The sequence below is a fragment of the Momordica charantia genome (assembly GCF_013281855.1).
Source record: "Momordica charantia cultivar OHB3-1 chromosome 8 unlocalized genomic scaffold, Mcharantia_2.0 BLBB01000008.1, whole genome shotgun sequence".
Classification (NCBI taxonomy): Eukaryota; Viridiplantae; Streptophyta; class Magnoliopsida; order Cucurbitales; family Cucurbitaceae; genus Momordica; species Momordica charantia.
In genome coordinates, this window is record NW_028275166.1 from 9,127,345 (window position 1) to 9,143,872 (window position 16,528).

The window sequence follows — 16,528 nt, forward strand, 5'->3', positions numbered from 1 at the left end:
TTTGCAGCTTTGATCATATTTTGGGATCACTCAACAGAGACTTCGAAGCTTTTTCTTGCTGAGGTACCTTAATTTTGAGTTTAGTGCCTTTTTATTTGGTGTTTAAGTTTTGAATTCAATTTCTACTCGATCGGTCCCTAGTTTGGATCGGATGTTTGTTTGGACCATGATAGCTCATACATGTCAATTATGGTTAAGCGCTATATTTATGTTGGCATATTATAAATTCTTGTGAGGTTCTTATCTTTTGAATGTGGGATTCTTAACAAAATATAGACGTATCAAAATCCAAATAAGTTCAAATAAATATCCAGTCCAAAAATGAAATAGGACCAAAATTGGTTTTAGATAGAACACTATAGATATTGATATATTTGACATTAATTTATATTTACTTATATATTCACGCGGTAGAAAAATATTTTATAATACTTCAAATAAGTGATATGACAAAAAATAATAATAATAAATCTCTACAGTTCCACGGCATAACAAAATGTGGACTAAGATTTTTTAATGCTTGTCTTGAAATATCATAAAATACGTAAGTATATAAATAATATAAATTAATATTAAATAGTCACATCAGCATCTTAGCCTCAAGGATCAAAAGTGGACCTTAATAGAAATTCAGAAGTAAATGTATTTGAACATTTTGAGATCGACCAAATGGCAACTAAGCTCAAAACTCATAAATGAAATGGTAATATTTGGAAATCTAGAAAACTGGAATCTAAATGTGAAAATTATGTGTAAAGATGTAATATTTTGAAATCTAAAAACCAAATGGTAAATATAAAACTCAAAATTCACCAAATACATATATATTTTACCCCTTCTTCTTCTTCTTCTTCTTCTTCTTCTTTTTTCCGTCAAAAAGGAGGATCCAATTCCAGATTCATTCGGGGTGTTATAAAATTAGGCCCTTTTAAACCCTTTTTCCAAAGTGCTTTCTTTCCAAGTAAATTTTTAAACAATTTGAGAGTTCATGCAAATGCAACCCCACTCCCCACTATATACATTCCCTTTATATATATATATATATATAATAATTGACCTATCACATATATATCTCTAGAAAGGGTGACAATCTCTCACATCACACTAATTAGTCTTCATATAATATATAAATATTATTTACCATAAAGTTTCCAATACAGGGAACCACTTTTTCTTATCATAGGCTAATTATCACATTTTTGCATGGCCCTTAATGCCCACCCCTTTAATCTCTCTCTCTCTCTCTCTCAAGTAAACCACTTTATTTTGAATGATAATTTGTAAACAAAAAATGATGTTATACATATTGAAATTTTGTAACAATTTTATTAAAGAGATTATATATTTCATCAAGAACATTATTATTATTATTTAATGGATACAAAAATTCTTGAGAAATGTGATGGACAGTGATCCTACCTTGGGATTGATTCCCAGTTGCACCCACATCAGGTGTCAAACAGCATCTCTCTCTTTTGTTTAGCAAAAAAGAAAGAGCAATGTCCAAAACAACCCTAACACACACACACATCTTCCTTTGCCCATCAAAGATTCTTTTTCATTTTGAAGAATCCTATGCTTACTCTTAACCTAAAATACCCCTTCTCTCCTTTTAACTTTATACCTGGATATACCAGGCGGGTAGTTGGGTGTGGCGTGGTGGGTTTGTGGTTGAATTGGGATACCCTTCTCTTCAGTTTGAGTTTGGGGACACGTAGTTGGGACTTCTCCCTCCCTCCAATTTGGGGACGAGTCCTGCAACGTTGATTACAGTGTTGGTTGGCCGTCGACACCTCCAATGATAGGAATCCAACTAACGAAGCCTCACGACATCGTTTCTGAGTTATTAAAAAAAACCTTTATACCTGGATATAATACTTAAATATTTAATGATGATTTCAACATCTTAAATTTTCATTTTTAGATGGGGAGAGTGCATGCTTTTCTTGTGTGGTCTTTTCTTAATTAAAAGGACTTCCATTATGCAAATAATAGTATTGTGATCAAAACCCATTAAGAAACTTAAACAATTTCCAACTTTAGATCTTAATGTATATACATGGATCTGTGTATATTCTTAATTAGGACAGAGAGATACTTAGTGCTGTTTTTATAGTCTTTTTTTCTTTCTTTTTCAAGAGGACTTCTATTAATTATGTGCAAATAATAATTTGAAAAAACCCATTAAAATGTTCTAAATTAAAGTACTATCCATAATTAATTGCACATAAAATACATGGATTATTAGATATATATGACACAATATTGTTGTTGGTACCTATGCAAGGAGTCATCGTTTGGTGGAAGTTGCATCCCATGTGACTTAACCCAAATTATTCTTGAGACCTCAAGTCATCCAAGCTATTTCTCGGAGACTAAACAATATAATTAATATATTTAATCATATGATATTTTTTACTTCATTTAACGTAGCAAATTAAATACATATATACCTATTGAAGTAGGAAGATTTAGGCAAAAAAGATAGTGAATGGTTGTCAATTTTTAAGAATCAAACACGCAAAACTTGATAATTAATGATAAAGGGGCTAAGATTTGACAGAAATCAAAGGGCCAACAGACATTCTCTTATATATATCGATGAAGTGGGGAAAAAGGGCAAACTTTTTTCAGTCCAATCAACCTTTTATTTTGATAGAAAATCTTTCATCTCTAGGTTTCTTATTTAAATTCTTTTTTCTAAAAAAAATCATTTCGCTAAGAAGTATACGATAAACATATAAAACGTCCATTTTTTCTATACTTTCAATGTTTATGTTCAATGAACTAAGTACTTTTGAAATTGATATATATGTTTTGATATTGTACTTTAAAAGAAATATATACTACGGTGACGACTAAAATAGTCTAGAGACTAAACTGAACAAAATTGGAAAGTACATAAATTAAAGTCGAAATTACGAAGATAAAAATATTATTTAAATTCTAAAAATATATCATATGTAGGAGAAATATTCCATCAAATCAACCATGGCAAATAGTTTCTTCACAAGGTGACTTGTTGGTTAGCCGCTTCAAATTAATTTGAAATCTTAAAAGAGTTGTTTCCAGGTTGTTTATAATCATCTGAAACAAATATTCAACGTTTGAATACTTTTTTAAAAAGTTTTGGACTTTTTTGAATTAATTGTTTCGAATTGCACATTAATCTTAACATTCACAAGCTATCATTTCATCTTAAAAAGCTGTCACAAACAAAATTCCAAAACTTTTCGTGACCAAGCAATAATTATAGTTAAAAATATATTAAATTATCATTAACATTTTCACAACTTTTATAACCTAAACTTTTTTACCCAGTAGAGATATAATATAATATCTAGGCGAGGGCTAAAAACGTATTATCAAATAATAATAAATTTACTCTAATTTAACATCTTAAACTTTTTATAAACAACGCCCATATTTAAACATAATAATAAATAATACAATATATAAATTTGTTCCAATATATATACACACACAAAAATAGATAAGAACAATACCTTTCTGCTGATGGCAATAGTAAATTCCTGGTATATGTGTTCACTTTTTGAGAAAAAAAAATAATAAAAAGTCTCTATTATTCTCTATTTCTACATTTTAATTCTTATATGTGAAAAAAATTAGTACAGACACAATACGAAGTTTACTGCTGACCGATCAACACGAAAGTATTGTTTCAGAGATGATAGAGAAAGGTTTAACCTAGGTTCAAAGTGCATCAAATATTGAAGTGTGCTTGATGACAATCACCCACTAATTGCTTCTTATACCTCTACATACTCCAATTTATGAGCCCAGCTAGGGTTTCTAAGCTTTCCAAATGGGTTTTCTAATTGAGTTTTGAGAATGCCTATAGAAAGTCAATACTTTGGCTCCTCCCCTTAACCCTTTAACACCGAGGACTAAATTTTGTTCACACTACTATTGAAAAATTGACAACTCAATAATTTTTATAAAAAATTCTCAGTTTTTTGCATTTTTCTCCTTTAGTTGTCGAATATTCAAAGGTGGTAAGGACATGATTTCTCTTCACCGTTAAGAGCCAAGTATTTTCTTTACATAAAAAAATGAAAATATTTGGCTTTTCACTAGTAAGGAGCAACCTTGTCATTTCCACCATTAAATATTTAACAACTCGTGAATTTTAAAAATATATGTTTTTGCATTTCTTTCTCTTAATTATCAAATATTGAATGGTGGTAACGACAAAATTGCTCCTTACTAGTGAGGAGCCCAATATTTTCCCGAAAAAAAAATCCTTGATTCAAAAGACACATGACATATAACTAAGAACTATGATCATACATTGAAATATACATAATATATATAGCCATAAATACAAAAAGAAAAAAAAAAAAAGAAGACAGAAAAATACGATCCAAAAATTCCTAATTCAAGAAGTGGTGGTCCTTTCCCCTTAGGAAAAAGGACCCTTAAAAATGCAATCAGAACAAAACCCAAGAATTCAAACATACATACATATATATATTATATATGTATATTATGTATTCCCATAATGGATCTAACCTTGCCAGGGCTTTTGAATTTGAGTTTGGGAATTGGTTGTCGTCTGAGCCACATTGATGCAGTTACTATAAGCTGCAATATTGTTCAAAAACTCACTGTGGGAAATGGCTCTGAGCCCCAAGAAATCTCTAGTACTCAAATTACCATCTTCAGCCGCTGCAGCTGCTCTTGAAATCCCACCAAACGCGTCTTCACAGAAACTGTTCCTGTAGGGTGGCAGAGCTGCAGCAGCAGCAGCAGCAGTGGCAGTGGAGGAGGACAAATGAAGCCCAAAATTACAGCTTGTAATGGACTGATCAGCAGGTGGATTGTTGCTGTTGCTGCTCATGGTAGCGCCCATTTGAGCTGCTTTCTGGAGAAGCGCTGTGGCTGACATGTGAGGAGAAGGAAGGTGGAGAGAAGTGCTTGTGGGGACACCATTGTTGCTGTTGTTGTTGTTTTGATGATGATGATCATCAAGCCAAGGGGGGATGAAATTGCTTGAGTTTTGTAGTGGTGGTTCTTTTTTGAGGGGAAATGAGGGGATGTGGTCTAGAGGGGTGAAATGGGGATGGTTTTGGAAGGTGTTTAAGTGAGAGATTAGAGGTGGAGGGTTTTGATTGGCCATTAGGAGGATTGGGTTTGGTGGTGATGATGATGTAATGGCTCTTGCACTCTCCTCTGCTAATGCATCACAGAAAGCTCTGTGGGTTATGAAACTATCCCTCCTGTGATCACAACAATGAACCCATGAAAATTAAGAACAAGAAAAAGACATACCAAGTAAAAACAAAAGCTCATTATATTGTCTCTCAAAACCAAGCATATATATACAATACAATAATACAAGACCAACTCTTTTGTCGATGTATATATAGAATCGTGTCAGATCTCGCTTTCTACCAACATGAACTTAGTTGAGCGGTAATTGTCACTTTGGTCTTGAGTTTGAATCCCTCCACCGTCCCTGCTGGTTGTACTAAAACATATATATATATATGTATATATATATATATATGTATATATATATATATATATATATATTTCTGAATTCTATGTATAAAACTTTACCCCATATAGTTTTTGGGGTTAGGAAAAAGCTGCCATTTTTGTTTTATTTATCGGTTTTTATAAAAAAAAATATCATCGCTTTGATCGCAACCGATCCATCACACATCTTAAAATGAGTTTTCTTTTTTTCACCCAAGAAATTCCTTCTAATAACCCATGTGACAGTGAGTATGTATGTAAATAAAAGATTAAATTTTACCTTAATCCGTAAATTCAAATTTCTTGGATTAATTATTCTAGTTATCTTATATTGTTAAACTAAAAATACCTAGTTCCTCACGAGTGATGAGTAATCTTGTAATCTTGTTACCACCATTAAATATTTGACAACTAAAAAAGAGAAAAAATAAGAAATTTTATATTTTAAATAGTGAGTTGTAAAATATTTAAGGATGATAAAAAACAAAATTTCTCCTTACAAGTGAGGAAAGTGCCTTTCCTTGTTAAATTATCTTATAGCTTAAAGTACAGGAAGGGAAAAAATTAATATTTCTCATTAGCCATTTACATTCATAAACAAACATTCTCAACCTACTAATTAATTGAGATTTTAGGTAGGATTCTAATTTGGTATGGTTTAATTTACGAACACACACGAACAAAAGTTCAAGATCACACGAGTCAGTAAAATCTTACGAATATATTTTTACCTCGAGAAAAGGGTTCCACAGTCACATCTGTACTCTCTGGTGCCACAAGTCTTAGAATGTGCTTTCCAATCTGATTGAACTGCATACCTCTTGGAGCACTTATCACATTTCCATTTCTTTTCACCATGCTTTCTGCAAAAGTGCTTCTTGATTCCAGTCAAGTCCCCCAATGCCCTTGATGGGTCATGGTGCACACAGCTTGTCTCTGGGCACACATAAACCTTCTTCCTTATCACCTCTTTGTTTGCTCTTTGCTTCAGCTTCCATGGCAGATTGTGCCCTCTCCTGTGCAGCTGAAGATTTTGATCCCTCTGAAACCCCTTGTTGCAGATCTCGCACAAGAATCTGTTTGTCGCCAATAGCGCCTTCGGAGATAGCGCTATTACTTCCGCATCCGGGTCTGCACCCACCACAATTGACGACAACGACAATAACAATTATTCGATCTGTAATCGAAATTGACTGAAGAAGCTAGAACAATCCTGGCTATTACACCGTTGGATCTAAAAAAACAAACCTGGATTCCCGGGGAGGTTTCTCTTCTTCTTGGGGGGCGGTGGGGCGGAAAAGTACTGGCCGGAATAGTTGGCCGGAAGCTGATCGGCCCGGTTGCCGGAGCAGGCGCTGGCTTCACCGGAAGCTGAAGTTAAATTTGACAAATTTTCCTCCATGGCCTGAACTACTTCTTCTTGTTGAAACAGCAAACCTTTAATCATCCTAATATATAACAACAATCAATAGACAAAGATTAATCATCCTAAGATTAAGCAAAATATATATATTGGATCTTAAAAATTAGGAGGTAATTATAAGAACAAAAGACAAAGAAGAAACTAAAAGAAGTAAAATCCAAGTGAGAAAGTGAACAAAATTCACTCCCTCACCTCACCTCTTTGAATTTGAATCTTTTCTTGAATTTGGCTGCGACCCAAGAGACAATTTTTGGTTCTTTTTCTTTTTTTCTCAATAGCTCATAAGAAACAAGCTTCAAGCTTCATATATATGCATGAAAGAGAGAAGTTGAAGAAACAAAATCCTGGGTTTGGTTTTTGGTAGAATATATATTAAAAATCTTGATAATACCAAGGGAAGAATTAAGTAGAATAATATCAGCCACCCAAATCCAAATATGAACAAACCAAAAAAAAAAAAAAAAAAAAAACCAGAAAGAGAAATAGAGAGAGAGAGGATTACCTTGAGTTTGGGTTTGTGGGAAAATGGGAAATACTGAAAAACAAGTCCAAAAGACAAAGGGTAAGAGGGAAACCTTACGGCTGCCAAACCCTTGATGTTGCACTTTCTGTCTTTTCCTCTGTTTTTTTTTTTTTTCTCTTTAAATTATTGTTGCAGTCTCTGTAATAAATTAAATTCTTTTCTTTTGCCAAAGTTTTATTTTTCTTAAATACCCTTTTCTTTAATCTCTCAAAAAAAAAAAACCTTTCCCCTTCTTTCTCTCTCTCATGTAAAGCCTATCTTGTAAAAAGAGAGTATCATTTTGTATATACCTTAGAGTTTTAGAGAGAGAGAGAGAGAGTTTTTTTTTTTCTTTTTTCTTTTTTTTTTGCATATTGGTTTCTCTTTAGAATTTAGATCCATCATGGGGAATAATGAGTAGATCCTTTTCCACAGCTTTCTCCCAATTACAGTGGCATCATTGATCCACTGATTAAAGATCAAAAGCTTACACTTGAATTCACTAAATTCAATTTTCCCTCTCTCTCTACTCAAATTTTATACGGACTTGTCCAAGACATGGACATCAAAAGACGTCGAAAAGAAGAGGAATAGAGCGAAAAAAGAAGGGATGAAGGTGATTACCTCTTTAATTCCATCTTATAGAACGTAAATTTTTTGGTCATCTTCTGTGAAAATTTCTTAGAGCAAAGAACGCAGGTGAAATATGAGTAATCTACTTAACTTTTATAAAATATACCTGAGATTATTTTTATTTGCTAAAAAAATTTTAATGAATTTACTTATTTAATAAATACAATGAGAATATACCAATAAACATACACACTGCATCAAAAACTTCTAGCTGAAGTTTTGTTCTAATGTAAAAGAGTAGGTAAAAGCTTTGGTCTTTTTGGACATTTTGTTTTCTTTGCCATTATGAACCATGTTTTAAGTACTAACCAATGTTAAAATATTGATAGGTTGGAGAGATAAAAGGATCAAAAGAAAAAAAGTGAGTTTTTTTTTAAATGAAGATACTAGTAAATACTTTTCATAAAATATTATATTTTGTACAATGAATATTCCATAATTCATCGAGGGGACTAATTAATAAGTTCAATTAATTAACAACATATATTAATTAATTCTTGGGCTGCTACTTGGGTTTATATTAATTAATTATTTCTACTTGACGATTTAATAATTACGCACAACTCCTAAAGTTGTGATCAAATTAAAGGGAATTGAAATTAAATACTTCCCATTTCTAATACTAATTTCCCATGAAAAAACCTTCTGTGGTATTGCAGTTTCCAAATTGACAATGAGTCCTAAAAATTTGGCGCAAGACGACGACGCATTGAATTCAATTTGACTGCCACTGCCATGCATGTCCTTCTCAAAACATTTGGTACATTACTGACTTCTATGTAATTTTATTTTCATTTTCATACTCAATATTCCAAAACAACAATCCCTTTTTTCTCTTTTTTTTTTCTTTAGCCCAACAACCATATACTACAAAAATTCAATAAACACAGTCATAAGATCAGAAATTTGAAAAAGTTCGAGGGTCGTTGTAACATTCACTAAAAACAACCTTATTTCGTATCTATTAATTTATCTTTTAACTCATCGACCTAGCTTTTAGATTGATTTGTTATTTAACATGGTATTAAAGAAGTCCACAAGGGATGTTGACCATGGCCCGCTTGATAACAATTTCGTTTTTTATTTTCTAATTTTAAAAATTAAGTTTAGAAACACTACTTCCGAGTGTTTCTTTGTTTTGTTATCTATTTTGAAAAATATCTAAATTTTGAAAACTAAAAAATTTATTTAAATTTGGTTAAGATAATCCAAATGTATGGTTAAGGAATATAAAAAAAAAACATACTAAATAAATGTTAGAAATCAAGGATAATCTCAAAAAAAAAAAATGAAATAGTTGTTAAATAGAGTCTGAAATGTCTATAAATTTATTGTTAACTTATCAAAGTGTATTATATATATATATATATATAATACTTAAGATTTTGTAATTTTTATGGGTTTGTCCCCTTTTTTATTTTTAGAATTGAAAGATTATATATATAAATGTTTTACCCTCCCTAAGTGTATATACATAACTTTCAACTTTATACTTTGCATCTACTACGGTGATCTTGTTCCTCTATGATTTGGAAATTATTAACTAATTAATTTTATCTTCATAGTTTAATTAATTTATTAATCCCTTTATTAATCCCCATTAACACTGCCAATGTTAAAAATTGTTCTCAAAGCAGCCTACCATATCTGACCAATCATAACAACATGGCATTTCTTTTTTTGTTAGTTTAATACCACTCAGTATTAATGGTGGGAGATATACATCAATAAAATTAACATGTACAAAAACGAAATTACAATCTTTAATACCGATACGATCATAATTCAACTAATCAAAAAATTATTACCTATCTAAAGATTGATGGTTTGAAATCTTCTCAACCCTAAGTAAAACTAAAAAAAAAAAGAAAAGAAAAAAAAGAGCAACGTGTAGATTTAAAAAATATTATATCTTTTTCTGGGAAGTCTCTCACATGATACGTTAGTATAATATATAGTGCATATGTAACACGTTTATTTTATATAGCAACGAGTCATTTTGAAATATATGAAGTAGCTAGTAGATTTTAAATTTCATTGATGTTCATGAACATGTCTATTTCAGTTAAATTAATTCATAAAATATTTTCAACTCAATATATATGTATCACGTCATCATTATATGTCCATAATTTTTTTGTATTGTGGTAAAAATGTATATATGTTGAGAAATAAAACGATTAGTCCTGCAACGAGAATTATCCGTCGAGGATCTAACTAGTTTTTTCTTTTACAGACGAAGTAAATCATAGTTTAATCAATAATAAAAGAAATACGAGATAGAGATAGAAAAGCAAATATCAAAAAATATACCTGTTTGCTTCAAGCTTAGGACATGTCTAGTCTTCTACAAATACAAGTTCTATTACGATGAGAAGATTAAAATATGTCTGACTTTTACGCTCTACAACACTTTAGATATTACAACAATGACTACCTATCTTTTAAGCACTACGATAATAACTACTCGAGAATACAATATAAAAAATTTCACAAGAATCACGAGAACGATGCTCTACAAACTTACATAACTCGTTTCGTCTCTTCCTCCCTGCACTGTTGTCCGACTTCCCTTATTTTTTGGCCTTCGATGTGCACCAAACCTAAATGAAAAATAATGCTTTTATAAGGTAGATTTGGTGATACATGCATATAAAAGTATATACAAAGATGGGAGGGAGGAACATTAATTTTTGTGAACCTGTTTGGTAAAACATGGACATTTTTATTTTGATATATATAAAAAGAATGGGTTTTTTCTTTTTTGTGTGTGGTTTGTCATTTTCTTGTTTTATTCTTTCAATGATTTGGTTTTTGAAAACTATAGCATTGGCTAGACAAAAAGTCTCACAATATTATGCTCCACCCAGCTCATCCACACCTCCAAATTAATCATAATTTCTTTTATTTTTCCTTTTTTCTTTGAAGGAGACTATAATATTAATATTTATAACAGCAAATAATTGTAACATATATTTAAGAGAAAAAGTAAATTCCAACCATAGTTTAAATAGATGAGGCATCTATTAACCAACTCAAGGTCAATTGGTTGGATTTCCACCGCGTAATTAATAAGATTTTAGAAGAAAGATGTTATGCATTTCGTATTTCATAATTTAAATTCTATCACTGGACTTGAGAGGTGAATTTTAATACTTGTAACCAACCTGAGTTTAGCTTTAAGGCATTTTAACTCCTTCACTAAAGGTCGAGATTCGATCTCTCATCTCAACATTTGCTGTACTTCAAAAAATAATTTTAATTCTTATCTTTTGGATAATTAATTATCCTTTTTTTTATTTTAAATTTATTTATTTTGAAATCCTTAATTATATAGATAAAATACATTTTCGGTCTGAGAATATATTTTCATTAATTTGATCCCTAAATTTAAAAAACTAACAATTTGATCCGTAACCGCTTAGAAAATAATTCTAAAAATTCTTATCATTCAACTAGTTCATTTTGGCGAGAGAGAGAAAAAATGTCAAAGTTAAAAATAATATAAAATTAATAAATATTATCTTATTATCAGAAAATTATCAACACTCCAAAGATTTTTTAAAACTATTTTTTCTAAAGAGGGTCATCAATGTTGGTTTTTTAAGCTTAGAAATAGAATAGAAATTTATGCTTAAAAGATAAAAATGTATTTTACTCGAAAGTAGAATATTTATTATAAAAAAGTATGAAATAATATATCTTTCTTATTTGACTAAAGTCAACTCACCGCACATATTAATTTACTTTGGTCAAACGTTCTTTTGAAGATAAATTTTTCTTTTGTTTAGCAAAATCTTACTTTTATAATAACTTTCAAAACACACCCATATTTTCTTATTAAATTTCAGATTTTATAATACTTTTGCAAAGAACTCACAATCTTGGTGGCATCACCTTATTAATGTTATTGTAATGACAGCCTAAATATTGCAAAATGAACAAACTATCCCATTCAAATTTTTTCATCAATTTTTTATTTTCTAAAATTCAACTGCGTCGACTCACCATTGATATAAAATTAAAACTAAAATTTTTAAATCGTTCATATTATAATTATAAAAAGTTGTTTCATAACCAAACATTTATAAAAAGTTTCACGTACATAAAATTATAGTTAAGTTTAAAAAACTATATACATTTATATAGTTTTCAAAAGCATGTTTTTGTTTTTGAAATTTCACGAATAATGTGGAAAAAACAAAACATAGAGACAAATAGGGAAGGAAAACTAATGTAAACTTTAGAAAATGGAAAACAAAAAAAATTTTACGATCTTTTAGTCGGAAATAGGTGTTTTAATTAACCAGTTGAACTATGTTCGGATTGGCAATTTAAAACAAATTTGGTAGGACGTGAATAATTTGAATATATTATATATATAATAATTAATAATACAAAACGACATCGCACATGACAGTTTAATTTACTCTATGGAAGCCATCAATGTCTCGCTGATTAAGAGATGGAGAGAAGCTCAACATTCATACTCCATAATACAACTAATTATAATATAATATGATTTATTCCAAGTTCTAAAAATGTTTTAATTATTCTGATAAAAAAATGTTTTAATTATTTTACATTTTCTTTTAATGAACATATGCATGTGCATGTGCATATATGCCATGAATGCATACACAATATATCACATCACCTTCAAAAATAAAATCGTGAATGTTATTTTTTTCACTTTTTTTGAAAGAAAGTTCGAAAACAAATATTGTTCCTTCATGTTCTAACTCACCAAACCATTTTACATTCTAATTTTGTGTGTGTATATATATATCACTTCAAAATATCAACAAAATAGATATTTGAGAGACAAAGAAGATTAAAATACATGTGAGTTTTTTTGTTAGTACAACATGTAGGTATATACCAATTATCGCTGAGCTATGTTGGTTTTGGTAGTTTTATTTTTTCTTTTTGAAGATAGAGATTAAAATACCTATGATTATAAGTTATACTATGGTTGAGTTATATGTCGTTAACTTTATTTTTCTTTGATGTCAATTTTGTCTCTACGTTTTTCAATTCAATCCATCTATTTGAACGTATTAATCTTAATGATTGGATGAATATTAAAAAACTATTAACCACAATAATATACTATGTAAGATATCAATGTCACATCAAATCACATCAGAACTAGTTTGATAATATTTCTATTTCTTGATTCTTGTTTCTCATTATTAGTTTTTTAGGAGTATAAGTATTTAGTAACCGCTCATTTTTAAGAAAGGTTTTCAATCAACAAAATTCAAGTTTCTTGTTATTATTATTTCCAATTTTTTTCAAAACATAAATAAAAGTATTATTTTATTAAAATATTATTTTTCAAATAAAAATTTCATTTTTTTAATTTTAAATTTTTTAGGAAACGAGAAACAAAAAATGGTTACCAAACATATCTCTATTTCTTTTCTCGATAGAAGAAAGAAAAAAAACAAGAAACGATGATGAAACACAAGTTCTTATTTTATATTTATTAAGAAAGAGAAAACAAAAAAAATATAAAATATGAATGCTACTAAACCAGTCTTATTTTATATGCCACATATAACACCACTCAAAAGACAGTTGAAATTAACCAATTTTCCTTTTTTAGTACAACAAAAAAAATGGACCAATTTGAATATAGCAACTAAATTGAAATTCTAAAAAATACAATTGCAACAAAAAATTAACATAAAAAGGTGTAATTTATAACCTCGTGTAACTCGAAAAGGTGAAAATGGAGAATGAAGTAAATTGTAAAAAAGAAAGGGAATGGATTGGGCTGTCACGTAATATAGCATCACCACACGTGAGCGGTAATATTCTTGTGGATCACAGCCTAACAAAGTTCACGAGCGAGCATACTAGAGGAGAAGGTGCGGGTCCCACGCTTAATAATTGACCAGAACGGAGCCCACGACAATGTCAAAAAATCAAAAGAAAATTAAAAATAAAAATAAATTCGATTGGCCACCGATATCCGATCCATGTCATCAATGCATCTTAGATATTGATGGAAATGTCGAAATTTCATTTATATGAAAATGTTGATAAAAATATCAATAAAATATCGATATTGATGAATATTTCTGAAATAATTATAAAAATAAAAAATTCATAACAAACATTTAAAATGACGAGCAAGCATTTCACTCGTCTTAAATAAGTTAAAATTTATTGATAATAATATTATGTTCATATTTTTTATATTTTGGTAATTTTTTTTTTTTTTTTGCAATGCTAGAAAAATATCGATTCATCTCTCATTTCAATATCGAACCTATAGATATATGTCAAAGTGAGCATAGTTCAACGGTAATTGACATATATCTCCAACCAAAAGGTCATGAGTTCAATCTCTCACCTCCACATATTGTACTAAAAAAACCTATAGATATATGAAAATGTTAATGGAAATGTCGATATTTTGACGAAAATTTAACAACTCTAGAACCTAGATGCATCACGCGAAAATGGAGACTTGGAATGGAAAGCTTATTGCTCCTTCCACGTAAATCACTATCGTTGTTAAACTCCTTTTTTTTACTTACTATCATAGGGAGCATCCATGCCCTAATCGGACCCCACCAATTATAATTGTGTTCGAGATTGAGTAAGAACTTAGAGTTCATGCGTTCATATTCTATACACGAACCTACGAGTTTGCTTATCTTATAAGTTGAAATAATAGAATTACATTACTTTTAATATCCAACAGAATATCAAAATCAAGCTTTTCAAAATTCATTTTTCGACCTAGTAAAACTATAGATTATACATTCTCGTGAATCAAAAGTGGTTCTTTGCATACATGTTAAAATGGGACCCTCTCCACATGTCATGTACAATCTCAATGTCCATTCGACTCTCTATTATTGCATAAAAATCGATTTTATTCTATACTACATTTTCATAAAATAAAAATATTTGACCAGATTTAATCAACTTGGTCTCATAATAAAATATAGCGACAGAAAACTTCCTTTTTGGAAAGATGGATTTTTCAAGATTGGAAATGTCTCCTAATAAACCAAAAATGAGGGAAGGTAATGGGGGAGAAAATCAATTTTATTTTATATCTTTTTTTTATATATAAATGGGAGTCGGAGCTGCTCCCCTATACCTAGAGGTATTTGCGTCCATCCCAAGACCTACGTCAAGAATTTTTGATATTAAGCTCACTAAAAGGTTTGAAATTTTTATTTGATATCCTAATCCAAAAACCTAATATTATACATAAAAGTTATATATTTATTAATAAAATGTACACATATTTACGAATACTTCTATAATTTTTTATTTATTTTTTATTAAATGTTTGAATATATAGCTTGTAAGACTAGTCAATGTTATCCAATTATTATTTATTTACAAAAGGAAACTGAATTAAGATCAAGATGGGAAGAAAATTTGTCTTCGTACCTCAATTAGTTAAAAACATAAAATAATAAATATTTTTTATTTTCTCCCACCTACTAAATATTTATCTATTAATAGAAAATAATTTGTAAGGTTGAATTATGAAGACACGAGGGTGGGTCCCAAATCCCAATAGGCCAATAAAAATCCATGTCTATGACTCTATACACGTAGGGTTGGTATTCCAAGCTGATTTTTCTTCATTTATTTCTCAAATCTTCATTTTGAAGCAAAGTTTTTTACTATGATTATCACATTTTCCAATATATATTTCATACCAAAATCCAAGGGTTTTTATTTCCTTTTCTTCTTACTTTTCCTTCTTTTAAGGAATAAGTTACATCGAAATTTTGAAATTTGAAATAAGTAGAGTTTTATGGTCAAATTTTATTAGTAACAGGTCTACATCGTGAATAAATAAAAACAAGACTACTTTGATAACTATTTTTTGTTAAGTAGAGTTTTAAACTAAAAAAAAAGTAAAGGTTTTAGGGTCTTATATTAAAATGGGTTCTTTAATTAAATATTTAGAATTATTAAGTTAAATTTATTTTACATTTTATAAGTTAATAATAATAAAATAATATTTTCATTTATGATACGAAAAAAAATCTAAACAAGAAACAAGAAACAAAAATTTTACCAAGCACTTCCTAAGTTTGAGGTCTCTTTTACACAATAGTACAAAAGCGAAAGAAATACAAAATAAAAATTCTAATGTTGTTTGAATTCTATTGTTGGTTTATGGTTTTCTAAATATAGGCTTTATTTTAAACCATTTCTTTTTCTTTTTTTTTTTTTTTGTTTTGAAAAACGCTTTTGACAATCAAATTTTAAAAACAATTAAAAAAATTTTCTAACATTTCGTCTCTATAAATTACCTCTCTAAAACTGTCACTCTTATATCCGTACCTTTTAGACTCCTTTTCTTAAAAGAAAATCAAACAAAAAACAATAATAGTAGTTGTTATTTGTTTCCAAAGAAAGAGTTTTATTTGTTTGTTTGTTTTATTTCAATTATTTAAATTAAATTTAAAATATATAATGTA

The 16,528-nt window shown here is 29.5% G+C and overlaps 1 protein-coding gene across 3 annotated transcripts; it reads right to left on the bottom strand.

Annotated features, from left to right (window-relative positions):
- Positions 1–4,289: 4,289 nt before the first annotated feature.
- LOC111016852 (protein indeterminate-domain 7) lies at positions 4,290–7,577 on the bottom strand. 3 transcript variants are annotated; one of them, XM_088128104.1, is made up of 4 exons: positions 7,428–7,577; positions 6,751–6,950; positions 6,234–6,633; positions 4,290–5,240 (listed from the first exon to the last, which is right to left on the bottom strand). In XM_088128104.1, exons 2-4 carry the CDS (start codon positions 6,947–6,949, stop codon positions 4,529–4,531), a joined length of 1,311 nt encoding a protein of 436 aa, XP_087984230.1. In that variant the 5' UTR covers position 6,950; positions 7,428–7,577; the 3' UTR covers positions 4,290–4,528. The 3 variants fall into 3 exon arrangements, with proteins under 3 accessions (XP_087984230.1, XP_022148087.1, XP_022148086.1); XM_022292395.2 differs by lacking the exon at positions 7,428–7,577 and adding an exon at positions 7,118–7,373; XM_022292394.2 differs by lacking the exon at positions 7,428–7,577 and adding an exon at positions 7,123–7,372.
- Between the last annotated feature and the right edge of the window lie 8,951 nt (positions 7,578–16,528).

Coding starts and splice junctions, on each gene's coding strand:
- LOC111016852 (XM_088128104.1), bottom strand. CDS start 6,949: ATGATTAAAGGTTTGCTGTTTCAACAAGAAGAAGTAGTTCAGGCCATG. Junction 6,634..6,750: donor AAACCTCCCCGGGAATCCAG/GTTTGTTTTTTT, acceptor TGGTGGGTGCAG/ACCCGGATGCGGAAGTAATA. Junction 5,241..6,233: donor TGTGGAACCCTTTTCTCGAG/GTAAAAATATAT, acceptor TTGTGATCACAG/GAGGGATAGTTTCATAACCC.